Source organism: Vulpes vulpes, chromosome 10 (assembly GCF_048418805.1).
Source record: "Vulpes vulpes isolate BD-2025 chromosome 10, VulVul3, whole genome shotgun sequence".
Taxonomy (NCBI): Eukaryota; Metazoa; Chordata; class Mammalia; order Carnivora; family Canidae; genus Vulpes; species Vulpes vulpes.
Window position 1 is genome coordinate 54175071 of NC_132789.1, and position 10648 is coordinate 54185718.

The 10648-nt window shown below is 53.9% G+C and overlaps 2 protein-coding genes across 7 annotated transcripts; both read right to left on the reverse strand.

Moving 5' to 3' along the window:
• Positions 1-323: 323 nt before the first annotated feature.
• ATP6V0B (ATPase H+ transporting V0 subunit b) lies at positions 324-3761 on the reverse strand. 2 transcript variants are annotated; one of them, XM_072724239.1, is made up of 8 exons: positions 3628-3761; positions 2687-2735; positions 2372-2455; positions 2186-2263; positions 1906-1975; positions 1728-1779; positions 1325-1515; positions 324-634 (listed from the first exon to the last, which is right to left on the reverse strand). In XM_072724239.1, the coding sequence occupies exons 3-8, from the start codon at positions 2428-2430 to the stop codon at positions 608-610; spliced, it is 477 nt and encodes a 158-aa protein (XP_072580340.1). In that variant the 5' UTR covers positions 2431-2455; positions 2687-2735; positions 3628-3761; the 3' UTR covers positions 324-607. The 2 variants fall into 2 exon arrangements, with proteins under 2 accessions (XP_072580340.1, XP_025847806.1); XM_025992021.2 differs by lacking the exon at positions 3628-3761 and adding an exon at positions 3448-3627.
• Positions 3759-8991, reverse strand: DPH2 (diphthamide biosynthesis 2). 5 transcript variants are annotated; one of them, XM_072724236.1, is made up of 6 exons: positions 8638-8978; positions 8329-8441; positions 7842-8065; positions 6968-7645; positions 6710-6886; positions 3759-4311 (listed from the first exon to the last, which is right to left on the reverse strand). In XM_072724236.1, exons 1-6 carry the CDS (start codon positions 8782-8784, stop codon positions 4220-4222), a joined length of 1431 nt encoding a protein of 476 aa, XP_072580337.1. In that variant the 5' UTR covers positions 8785-8978; the 3' UTR covers positions 3759-4219. The 5 variants fall into 5 exon arrangements, with proteins under 5 accessions (XP_072580337.1, XP_025847807.1, XP_072580338.1 ...); XM_025992022.2 differs by lacking the exon at positions 3759-4311 and adding an exon at positions 5182-6628 and having other exon boundaries at positions 8638-8991; XM_072724237.1 differs by lacking the exon at positions 3759-4311 and adding an exon at positions 5182-6644.
• Positions 8992-10648: the final 1657 nt, after the last annotated feature.

Below are 10648 nucleotides of genomic sequence, written 5' to 3' on the forward strand. Positions count from 1 at the left end.
GGATGCCACGTAGTAGAGCCAGAGCCAGATAGGAGATGTGGCCCATCCGGGCTTAGCAGACAGAACCTTGAAGAAGCCGGGGGAGGAGAACAGCCCCCTCCCCTGCACAAACACCTGGGTCCATATCCCCAGACTCTCTTGTTCCCTCCAGGAAAGATGTTCAGCATCCTTCCTCTCCAACCCAGGAACCAGCTCTGTCTAGAGCAGAGACAATGTGTATGAGACAGAAATGTGCCAAGAGGGTGGCATAAGATTGAGGCCTACAGGCCTGTTTACCCTCCCTCCATGAAAGAAAGTAGCAAAGAAGGGCAACAGAAGCAGCATTGACCCAGACGAAAACCACGTTTATTTCACAAACACTGGGAAGATGGGTTGGGGGCAGAGGTGGGACACCGGTACACAGGTGCACGCGGCCATCAGTGGCCCACTCCCCACACTGAGGGTCCAGCCAGGCAGTGCCTCCAAGTTGACAGGCAGCGTGCGCAGCAAGTGCAGGGGGGGCCCTGAACACCAAGCCCCCTGAAAGGCCAAGGATGACAGCTCCAGCTGTCCCGGGAAAACCACAAATAAATAAAGAGTGGGACACGGCCCCACCCAAACAGATCATCTAGTCACCCATCTTCACTCTGGAGGTCTGCAAAAGAAGAACAGGAGAAATCAGGCAGAGACAGAGGAACAGATTAAGACAGGGACAAATGACAGATCAGCTCTAGCAAACCCATGGTGGGATGGGCAGACCACAACAGATGGATGACTGGACCAAGATGGACATGGTGTGACAAACACAGGGACAGACAACTGCAGAGTCAGGCTGTGGGACACAGAGACGGAGAAGTGGCAATATGGACAGGACCAGTTACCAAGTGTCAACCCCACTTAGCACACAGTCACGTTCAGACCATCAGGCTGATCCTCAGCCTCCCTTACACACTGTTGGACAAGACACACACAATACAGACATGCTGTCCTACTGACAGCACACATGCACACAGACCCTGAGATACACAGTCACATCGAGACAAACTGACACAAGACAAGATCCCAACCTCGTCTAGACTACAAACAGAAACAAAAACTAATGGAACAAAAAGCCTCAACGGAAGACCTATAGGCACAGAACAACAGGAAAATACACATTACACTTGTCAACAATACCAGATTGGAAAGCTTCAAAAGGAAAAAACAAAAAAAATGGGAATGAAGTGGTGGGAGCTGTTCAGGGGTTCTCTGGTTACAGATGGAGAAGGGAACACAGTGGCTCCTCTGAAAGGAGGGTGAGGCTGGGATAGGGACAAGGACAGAGACTCCCCAAGGGATTCATCACCTGAAGGATTGCAACAATGACCCCAAAGAGGCCAATGGCACTGCCAAAGATCTCCACGATGAGAATCTTTACAAAGAGGCTTGGGTTCTGTGCATCGGCCAGGGCGGCTCCACTGCCCACGATGCCCACGCAGACTCCACAGAAGAGGTTAGATAGGCCTACTGTGAGGCCAGCTCCGAACATGGAGTAGCCTGAGAGGATAAAGAGTATTGAGGCCAAGCCAGGCACAGGGGGAGAGGAGGACAAGGGCCCAACATGGACTAATGGGGATAGTCAGCACTCCAACTAGGCCAAGCAGGCCAAACAAAGGGAGTGAATATTGAAATAAAGAGTCTAAGCTGAGGCATGCAAGTGGGGAAGCAGATGTGAAGCCCCAGCCTTTTTCCTTCACACATCTACCTACCTGCGTGGTAGTTTCGATGTCCAATGGCTTGGGGGTCAGTGGCACTGAAAGGCTGCAGGAGGCAGAGAAATAATCAGAATCCCCCCTCCCCCTTATGCCACTCCCTCTCCTCCAGCCTCACTAAGCACTGAATAGAACACATTGGAAGAGATGCCCACACCACCCTGGTTCTCCGTACCTCAGCCATGTTGCTAATCACAATTGCCATGATGATGCCATAGATGGCCACAGCCTCACAGAAGATGATGCTGGTAGTGGTAGTGGTGGGCATGAGGGGTGGAGAGGAGAAAAAAATGAGAAAGAAATCAACCTTCCTCCCCAGAATCCTCAGTCACCATTTCCCCCACTGACATCTCACCCCACCAGGAGGCTGGTCAGCAGCAGCATTATCAGTTCAAACAAATAGGCAGCTCCCAATGCAGCTGGTTCTGACAACCCTCCAAAGGCCCTACATTTACCTGACCAGGTTCTTGGTCTTGATTCTGGGGGCCTTCACTCCTCCCCCAATGATAGAAGAGCCAGTAATATAGATACCCCTGGTGGAAAGGTAAGAAACGGATGAGCAGAGCCTGTCACTGCCCCCAGGATGACTAAGGACCCAGTGACACCTGCTATGACTCACACCCCCCCCCCCCAACACTCACCATGCTGCCCCAACCACAGACAGGGAGATAGCTAGACCAATGCCCAAGTTTGACCACATGAAGGGGGAAGTCTCAGTCAGGAACCTGGTGTGGAAATAGGGAAGAAAGCAATTTCAGCTTTGGTGGAGAAGGGAGCACAAAATCCGTCCTCCGACCCTCCAAGCCAGTCCTGGATGCTGAGATAAAACACGTCACATCTCCCAAAGGTCTACACCGCAGACAGCTGGGGATGGGGCGGAGTAGGGGCTTAGATCAGTGAAGAGGAGCTGCAAAGTTCTTAGGGGAATCCTCTCTCCGCTCTCCGCTCTCCCTTACCAGGCCACATCAAAGCGGAACCCCAAGTCAAAAATGGTGTAGCAGATTCCTGCAGCGGTGAGGCAAAAAAAAAAAAAAAAAAAAAAAAAAAAAAAAAAGAGTTAGAGGCGGCTCTCTACAAAGAAACTTCCGAACTTCGTGGAGAAACTGCTGCTCGGCTGACATGCCCGTCCCCAAAGGCCCGCCACGCTAAGTCAAGGGAGACTCCTCGGCCGGCCTCCGTGCGGAAGCGCGGTATCTATTCAGGCTCCTCTGCTCAGACCTCCATTTTCCCCACTACCTCAGTAACCGCCCCCCCCCCCGCCCCAGGTCACCACCTCCCAGCCCGAGCCCCAGCCCAACCCCCCCCGCGGCCAGGCTCGTGGGCCTGAATCCCCTGGAGCCCGGGAGGGTGCACCGGACCCCACCAGCCCAGGCTGAGCTGCTGTTTACCCAACAAGCTGAGAGGGGGGGAAGGGCAAAAGGACCCGGTAAAGAGGAACCGGAACAGCCGGCTCGTGACCCAAGCGGGCCCCTCTGGAAGGAGCGACGGACCGCGGCAGTGAGACGGGGGAGGGGCTGCTCTCGGCCCCCTCCCCGTCATCCGCGCTCCGCGTCACGGGGCCAGAGACCCGGGTCTCCCCCGGCAGGGTCACAAGAGCCGCCGGGCCGGAGGCCACGTCCCGAAGCCCCGGACACAGGGCCCGCGCTGGGGCCCAGCACTCCTGGGACCCCGCTGCTCCCGCGGCGTTGCAGCCCCGCCCGCCAGGGCCCGGCCTCACCCACGACGACCATGCAAGCCCAGAAGGCCACGAAGACCCCGGAATAGAGCAGCGCTAGCCCCGTCATGGCGGCGACGACGGCGGGGCTCGGGTCAGTGGGGCCACAGCTAAACCCGCGTCCCTGCGTCCACCGTCCGCCCCGCAGTCTGTCCGCCCGCCCCGCAGCGTCACCTGACTCACCCACGTGACGCGCCGGCACCACGTGACCCCACGCCAGGCCTGGCGTCGCGCCGCTGCCACCCGGCCAGAACTCGGCGACGCCGGAACTGGAGCCTGGAGGATTGTGGTTGTTGTAGTCTCGCGCTTCCCGAGAGGCTCCGGCGTCCTTCGGCCCCCGACCTCTGCCTGGTCACCCGCGCTCCTCGTCTGCCCCGCAGCCAGCCCCCCTTGGGCCCACCAGCCCTGCTTCACACGGAGCCCGCCCGCGGGCCTCCCTAGCTTAGCCTCCAGCCCCGTGCTATTCCGTGGGCCTCCTCCGTTGCTGTCCTTCCCAGTCCAGGCAGGGGACTCTCCCTCACTGTGCTCTTGCTGTTTCCTCTCCCTGAAGCATCTTCGTGCTCACCCCGTTGCCCAGCTAACGCCCATTGGTCCCCAGAAAGCACTCCTCCAGGGTTCCCTCCCTAACGCAGAGGCAGATGATGGGCCTGCTCTGGGCTAACCCTGCTGCCCTGGTGATCCTTATGAAACTTAAGATCATGTCACTCTGGTTTAAAATGCCATTTCGGGCAGCCCCGGTGGTGCAGTGGTTTAGCGCCGCCTGCAGCCTGGGGTGTCATCCTGGAGACCCCGGATCGAGTCCCACGTCGGGCTCCCTGCAAGGAGTCTGCTTCTCCCTCTGCCTGTGTCTCTCTGAATAAACAAAACCTTAAAAAAAAAAAAAAAAAAAAAAAAAAAAAAAAAAAAAGCCATTTCATTCAGAATAAAAGCTAAAGTCCTAATAATGGCCAACGAGGCCTCTTCCGATGTGGCTTCCCATGCCCCTGACCTGACTTCATCTAATACACCCCTACCAACTGCACTGGCCTCCTTGCTATTTCTTGAACACACCAGCCATACCCCCACTACGTCACCCTTGCACTCGTTCCCTCTGCATCTACTCATCCATGTGGCTCACTCCATCACTCCCTTTCAGTCTTTGCTCACCCTCTTCACAAGGCCGTCCCTAGCCAACTTGTTCAATATGGCAATCCACTCTCCTCCCTTACACTCCCTCCCAGCTTTATAGCTCTCCGTAGTACTTGCTTATCACTATTGGGCATACTAATTGTTTTACTTTGTCCATCTCTTCCCCCACCCCCCAAGGGAATGTAAGCACTAGGAAACGGTTTCTGTTGAGCTTACTATTTTATGTTCAGTGACTGGCACACAGTGGCTGCTCCATACCTATTTGTAAAATAGACGATTGGTGTCCACTTTGTCTGCTGCCAGAGTTAGTTTACAGATCTGCCTCTACCAATAGACTGGGCACTCCCTGAGAGCCCGGACCTCATAGCTCCCTGTGTACCTGCTTCTTCAACACCTTGGACAGGGCGAGTATGCCAAGATTCTCTGCAAACGTGGAGATGTACGCCCTGGGGGCTTCCCTCCTCATGGAAAGTACCATTTCACTGTGTGGTAATTGCTTAAATAATTGCCTCTCTTCCTAACTACACTGTGAGGACGGGAATCCAATTAAATACAATTCAGATCTCCACTCAGGACCTGTAGTGTTTGATGAATAAAAAGAAACAGAAGGAAAAAATGTATCTAGTTTATTTAAGTTTCCCCACTCTCCCTGAGAAACAAAGTTACAGTCCGTGTAGACCAGCACTGTTCAATACAACTTTGTGCAATAATGGAAATGTCCTATAGATACACTGTCCTCTCCTGTGGCCAAACGAGCACCAAAATGTGCCCAAACGAGCACCAAAATGTGACTAGTGTGACTGAGAAACTGAGTTTTTATTTTTAAAGGTTTGTGTTGTTGTTTTTTTGTCATCTTTTTTTTTTTTGTTTTTGTTTTGTTTTGTTTGTTTTTTTTAGTAATCTCTATACCCATCATGGGGCTTGAACTCATGACTCAGATCAAGAATTGCATGAGCTGGCCAGGCACCCTGAGAAACTGAGTTTTTCAAATTGAATTTAAATTAAAAAAAAAAAAAAAAAGTAAACGAGCAAACAAAAACAAATTGAATTTGGGACACCTGGGTGGCTCAGCGGTTGAACATCTGCCTTTGGCTCAGGGTGTGATCCCGGAGACCAGGAATTGAGTCCCACATCAGGCTTCCTGCATGGAGCCTGCTTCTCTCTCTGCCTGTGTCTCTCTCTCTCTGTGTGTCTCTCATGAATAAATAAAAAATCTTAAAAAAAAAAACAAAAACAAATTGAATTTAAAATAATAAAAAAAGAAACCGTTTTTAATTTTAACTAATTTAAATTCATGCTTAAATAGCTATATGTGTCGAGTGGTTACTTTTTGGAAGGACACAAGTCTAGACTAATGGTTCTCAACTAGGGGCAGTTTTGCCCCCATTGGAGACATTTGTCAATGTCTGGAGGCATTTTTGGTTATCACAATTGGGAAGGGGTATGTTGGGGGGGGCATCTAGTGGGCAGAAACCACAGACGATGTTAAACATACTACAGTGCACAGGACAACCCCTCACAGCAAAGAATTCCGTGGCCCAAAATGTCAATAGAACCAAAGTTGAGAAACCCTGGTCTAGACCACCTAGAACCTTTGACAAGGGTAAACTGTCAATTGCACATCAGAAACTGGGACTGGCCAGAGGTCCTGGGCTGTTCCCAGGAGGACAGATGGGCCAATAAACCTTCAGGAAAGCCTCAAATCAATCCCATCAGTACAAAAGGCATTTATTAAGCCACTATATGCTAAGCCCTGTGCCGGTGCCAGGACAGGACAGAGCTGGACTCCCTTCCTCAGTGAGGGGCTATCTGCCCTTCCCTGCAGCCAGGCTCTTTCAAGGTTCCTGGCAAGGAGTGAGGTTGATGCAGGGAACATTAAAGGTCTTTGCATCAATTCTTAAGTCCATCTGTGTCTCTGGCCTCACATGGTATCAGCTGTTTCCCTCATCCTCATAGGCGATGGCAATCCCTCGTCTTCCGCTCACAGCTCCTGTCACTGGTGTCTGACCCAGGCGGGGCTCCAAGCCTCGCCAGCTCCGGGAACTAAGGAACAAGGCTGCAAAGAGAGGGGACTGAGGCCAAGTGGGCCAAATCTGGGGAAAGAGTTCAGCTGGGAACAGAGACTTGGCACACTTACCTGCAGGGCTGCTCTCAGCCAGCTCTAGCTGGGGCCGCAAGTTCAGGTCCAAACATCCAGGATCATTTGATGGCTTCCATGCAGGTGGGGGTCGGAGTTCCCCAGTAATGAGTGACACATCTGGGGTGTCCCACAGTTCTGAGTCAGGTGGTGGGAGGGGCACATGGAAGGGAGAGCCTAGGAGGGAGAAAGAGGATCCATACCGGCTCAATTCCATGCCCCAAGTGTTTCTACCTCAGCCAGTACCCCAGTACTCACCAGGCAATAAATCTGCATAATGTGTGAGGTAGGGAGCCAGGCCTGAAGGTGGCCAGGCGGGGTTGCAGGCAGCTTCTAGCTCACACGGTGCCAAGATAGGCCGGAAGAGGCCACCAGGAGGCTGTGGAGCTAAAGCACCAAGAGGGCAGGCCAATAGCACAAAGACATCCACCTCAGGGAAGTTGGCGAGCTTGGGAGGCGTGGGTCGCCCCAGGGCCAACACATAGCTACGCTTGCCTGCAGCCCGAGTCAGGTTCCGCAAGTGTGCCAGTGCCTCACGGTGTCGGGCCACACCCAATGTGCCTGCCAAGAGCCCCACCACACGGGCATCTCTGGCCCTCTCTACCAGATAGTGTCTACGTGCCTTGAGCCGCCCAGCCCGGACACCTTCATCCTGAGTCTGCCCTGTATCCGGGCAGCAGGTGAAGAAAGGCTGCCCTGGTGCCCAGCCCAAAAGCAGCCGGCTAAGGTCCGGGTCTAGGTCAGCACTGGCTTCAGAGCCCCCCACGTAGAAGGCACCATATTCTTCCAGACACCTCCCTGGAGCAAGGGGGAAGCGGCGGCCAAAACGCTCTAGGGGCTCAGGCTCTGGACTACAGGAGCCCGCTGGCAAGGGAAGAGCTGGGCTGGAGACAAGCAGGTCCAGGTACCGTGGGCGCAGGAGAGTGGCCAAAGCCTCTGGAAGGAGGAGGTGGTGTCAGAGTTGGGGTCTGCCTAAACAGGAACCCCTTCATCCCCAAGAGACTGAATGTGACCCAAAAGACTGGGATCAAGCCCATATCCCGAGATTTCTCTGGGAGTGTACTGAAGCGGGACTATCGAGGAACAAAGTAGTTGGCCTACCCTTCCTGCATGCACAGGCAAAAACCCTCACCCAAAGCGTGGGCACAGGCCGGCTCACTTAGCAGCACCACCGGAGCTTTGGGGTCTGGGTTCTCGGCCTCAAAGGCCTTGGCGCAGAGCTCCAAGTGCACAGGACGCTGACCGAGGACAAAGGCCACAGGCAGTGGGCGGGCTGGAGGGCTTAAGCAGGCAGGGCCAAAGTGTACAAGGGCCTGAGCTCCAGCTTGCTCGGCGCCCAGCACATCCACACAGCAGCTGCAGGGAAAATACAGTGAGAAGAGTTCACCGTCCTTCATGGAAGTGTGAAATGTCAGTGGGGAAAACGACGTTAGAAAAAGAAGACACTGTCTGTCATCCGGCAGAGCAAGTATCAGAAGAGGAGGGAGGCATTATCAAGGTAAAACACAGCCACTGGGGGCACACAAGGTCATAGAAGGGAAACACCCAGAGCCTTGGGTCACTAGACCTACACCCTCCCCCCACCCCCCACCCCCCAGTCCTCCAGCTCAAATCCACACCTGCCGTAGGCCGTGTCGCCCAGAATGAACATCTTCGACCCCGTGGTCCCCTCCAGTCGTGCAGCCACGGCCCCAGCATCTCCCAGTAGCTGGTCAGGGAACTGCAAGGCCACCTGTAGGCACAAGCCACGGAGTCAGGAACAGCCTCTCCTCCACTGAGCGCCTCTTCAAGAAAACCTTCCCCGAGTCCCTACCTAGCCTTCAAAGCCCCTCCTCTCAGAGGAACAACGCCCCCGCCCCATAAAGTTACCCCAAGATCCGGCTTCCGGGCTGCCCATCCCGAGGGGAGCCACCCTTCCCTGCCCTCACCCGCTGACACCCCAGGTCGCGGACAAATCCAGCGACTCGCTCCAGCTCGTACACGCGGTCCAGGTCCTCGGGGGGCGTGAGCAGCCCCGGGGCGCCCGCCTCCCGCTGCAGCGCAGCCTCAGAGGGGCTGCTGAACGTAGACTCCATGAGGCACAGCCGGGGTGGCGGGAAGCAGCGGGGACGTCCCTCGGTCAGCTTCAGGCCCCGCGTCCTCGAAAGCAGCCCTCGCTGAGTCACAGTCACCCAGTGAGGGCAGCCCTCGGACCTCGCCTGCACGGATCCAAGCTCACATTTCTCCGCTACGAAGGTGCCCACGCGCCCCGGGATCACTTCCGGGTTCTTGAGGCGGGGTCGGCGGCAGCCTCGCCAATCGTAAGCCAGCACTGCTCCCGCCCTCCAATCCCCGCCCGGCCTTCCACAGAGAACCAATGACGTGCCTCGGAGCCCGAGTCCTTCCCCAGAGGAAGGCGCGGAGCCTTGTGGGTGTTGTAGTTCCCCGGGCCTTCTTCTCCAGCCTGTCATGTCCTGGTTCAACCCCCCCCCCCCCCCACGCCTTCCAAGCGACTCTCCGGGCGTCTGGCTGGCTCCGTCAGAAGAGTATGACTCTTGACTGCAGGGTTGTGAATTGGAGCCCCACGTTGGGGGTTGAGATTAAGTTAATAAACTTAAAAAAAAAGCAGAAAAAAAAAAAAAACCAACACGACTAAGTATAGTCGTTTGAGCTCTCATCTGCCGTACACTGTTAAGCGCTTCACGTGCACTGCATAATTTTCAACTCAGGTGCCGAAGTGCCTGGCTTTGGAAATTGTGCTTACTATTTACTCAACATCTCTGTGGCTCTTTCCTCATCTGCAGGGTGGGGGTTGTAACAATAACATTCCTAGGATTGCTGTAGGATTGCTGGATCGGGTTAATCTAGATATAAAACTTCACAAAGTAAGTCTTCGAATATCATGTATACTGAAAGCATTTGCTGTTATCCTCACAGCAGTCGGTCAATCAGGCAAATATTGAGCACTTACTGTTCACCAGGTACTACATTCTTAAAGTTAACAGTCTTTGGAATAAGAATTGTCCCAGAAGCACCTGGCTGGTTGTCGGTAGAGGGTGTGTGACTCTTAATCTCAGGGTTGTGGGTTTGCACCCCACAGTGGGTGTAGAAATTACTTTTTAAAAAATCTAAAAAAAATTTTGTCTTATTTTACGATGAGGACACTGAAGTCCTGGTGAGACACAGCAAGTCAGTGGCACAATCAATATCAAACCCAGATCTGACTTCAGAAAGTAGGCTTCAGCTCCCTCGTTCTTCTAGCTTACATATGCCACATTTGATCATAGGGGATGGGGGAGGAAGAAGACGCTTGGATACCATATAGTAAGAGTAAAGGACTCAAAAGAAACATTTCCACATACTCCAGAAGTGAGAAATCAAGGATAAGGTGAGAATGGGACCAAGGAGGGGCAGGGAAAAGGGACAGAGTGGCCTCAGGGGTGATATATGGTATATAAAAGGGGGACTGATGCTGGCTGACATGGGGGGAAAAAATGAATGTTCCTCCATTTTTGTGCAAAGATTGGGAAGTGAACAGGGAAGGAGACAAACGTGGGAGTAACCAATTTTCCTGTCCCCACCAAGAAGATGCAAGGTTCAGGAATGGAAATGGGGAGATCCGAGTCCTGCTCTTCAGATCTTACTGAGGAGAAAGCTGGGATGGATAAGAGGCAACAGCGGTGGAGTTATGGCTAAGGAGACGGAAAGGAGGGAACCCTGCTCAGGGAGGGAGAGCAACAGCCATCCAGGAGCTGTCCCTGGTCCTGACTGAGCTCCAACCAAGAGCGGGTCAGGTACCACAGAGGTGGGCAGCCCTGGGTATGAAGACAGTTCTAGATCCTGCGTTCCTCTTCCTCTGGGGGCTGCCACCGTTCCTCTCACACATGTTCAGCCCCACCTTCTACACCTTTCCCCAACCCTGTGCAAGTTTGGTCTCCAGAACCCCACACAAGAAACCCA

Excerpts from the sequence above, each read along its gene's own strand:
- ATP6V0B (XM_025992021.2), bottom strand. The coding sequence starts at position 3,514 with ATGACGGGGCTAGCGCTGCTCTATTCCGGGGTCTTCGTGGCCTTCTGG. Across the intron at positions 2,264-2,371 it reads TCTGTGGTTGGGGCAGCATG|GGGTATCTATATTACTGGCT; the intron begins GTGAGTGTTGGG and ends CCTTTCCACCAG. Across the intron at positions 1,516-1,727 it reads ACATCGAAACTACCACGCAG|GCTACTCCATGTTCGGAGCT; the intron begins GTAGGTAGATGT and ends TTATCCTCTCAG.
- DPH2 (XM_025992022.2), bottom strand. The coding sequence starts at position 8,784 with ATGGAGTCTACGTTCAGCAGCCCCTCTGAGGCTGCGCTGCAGCGGGAG. Across the intron at positions 7,646-7,841 it reads GGCCTGTGCCCACGCTTTGG|AGGCTTTGGCCACTCTCCTG; the intron begins GTGAGGGTTTTT and ends TCCTCCTTCCAG. Across the intron at positions 6,629-6,709 it reads GGCTGAGAGCAGCCCTGCAG|CCTTGTTCCTTAGTTCCCGG; the intron begins GTAAGTGTGCCA and ends CTCTCTTTGCAG.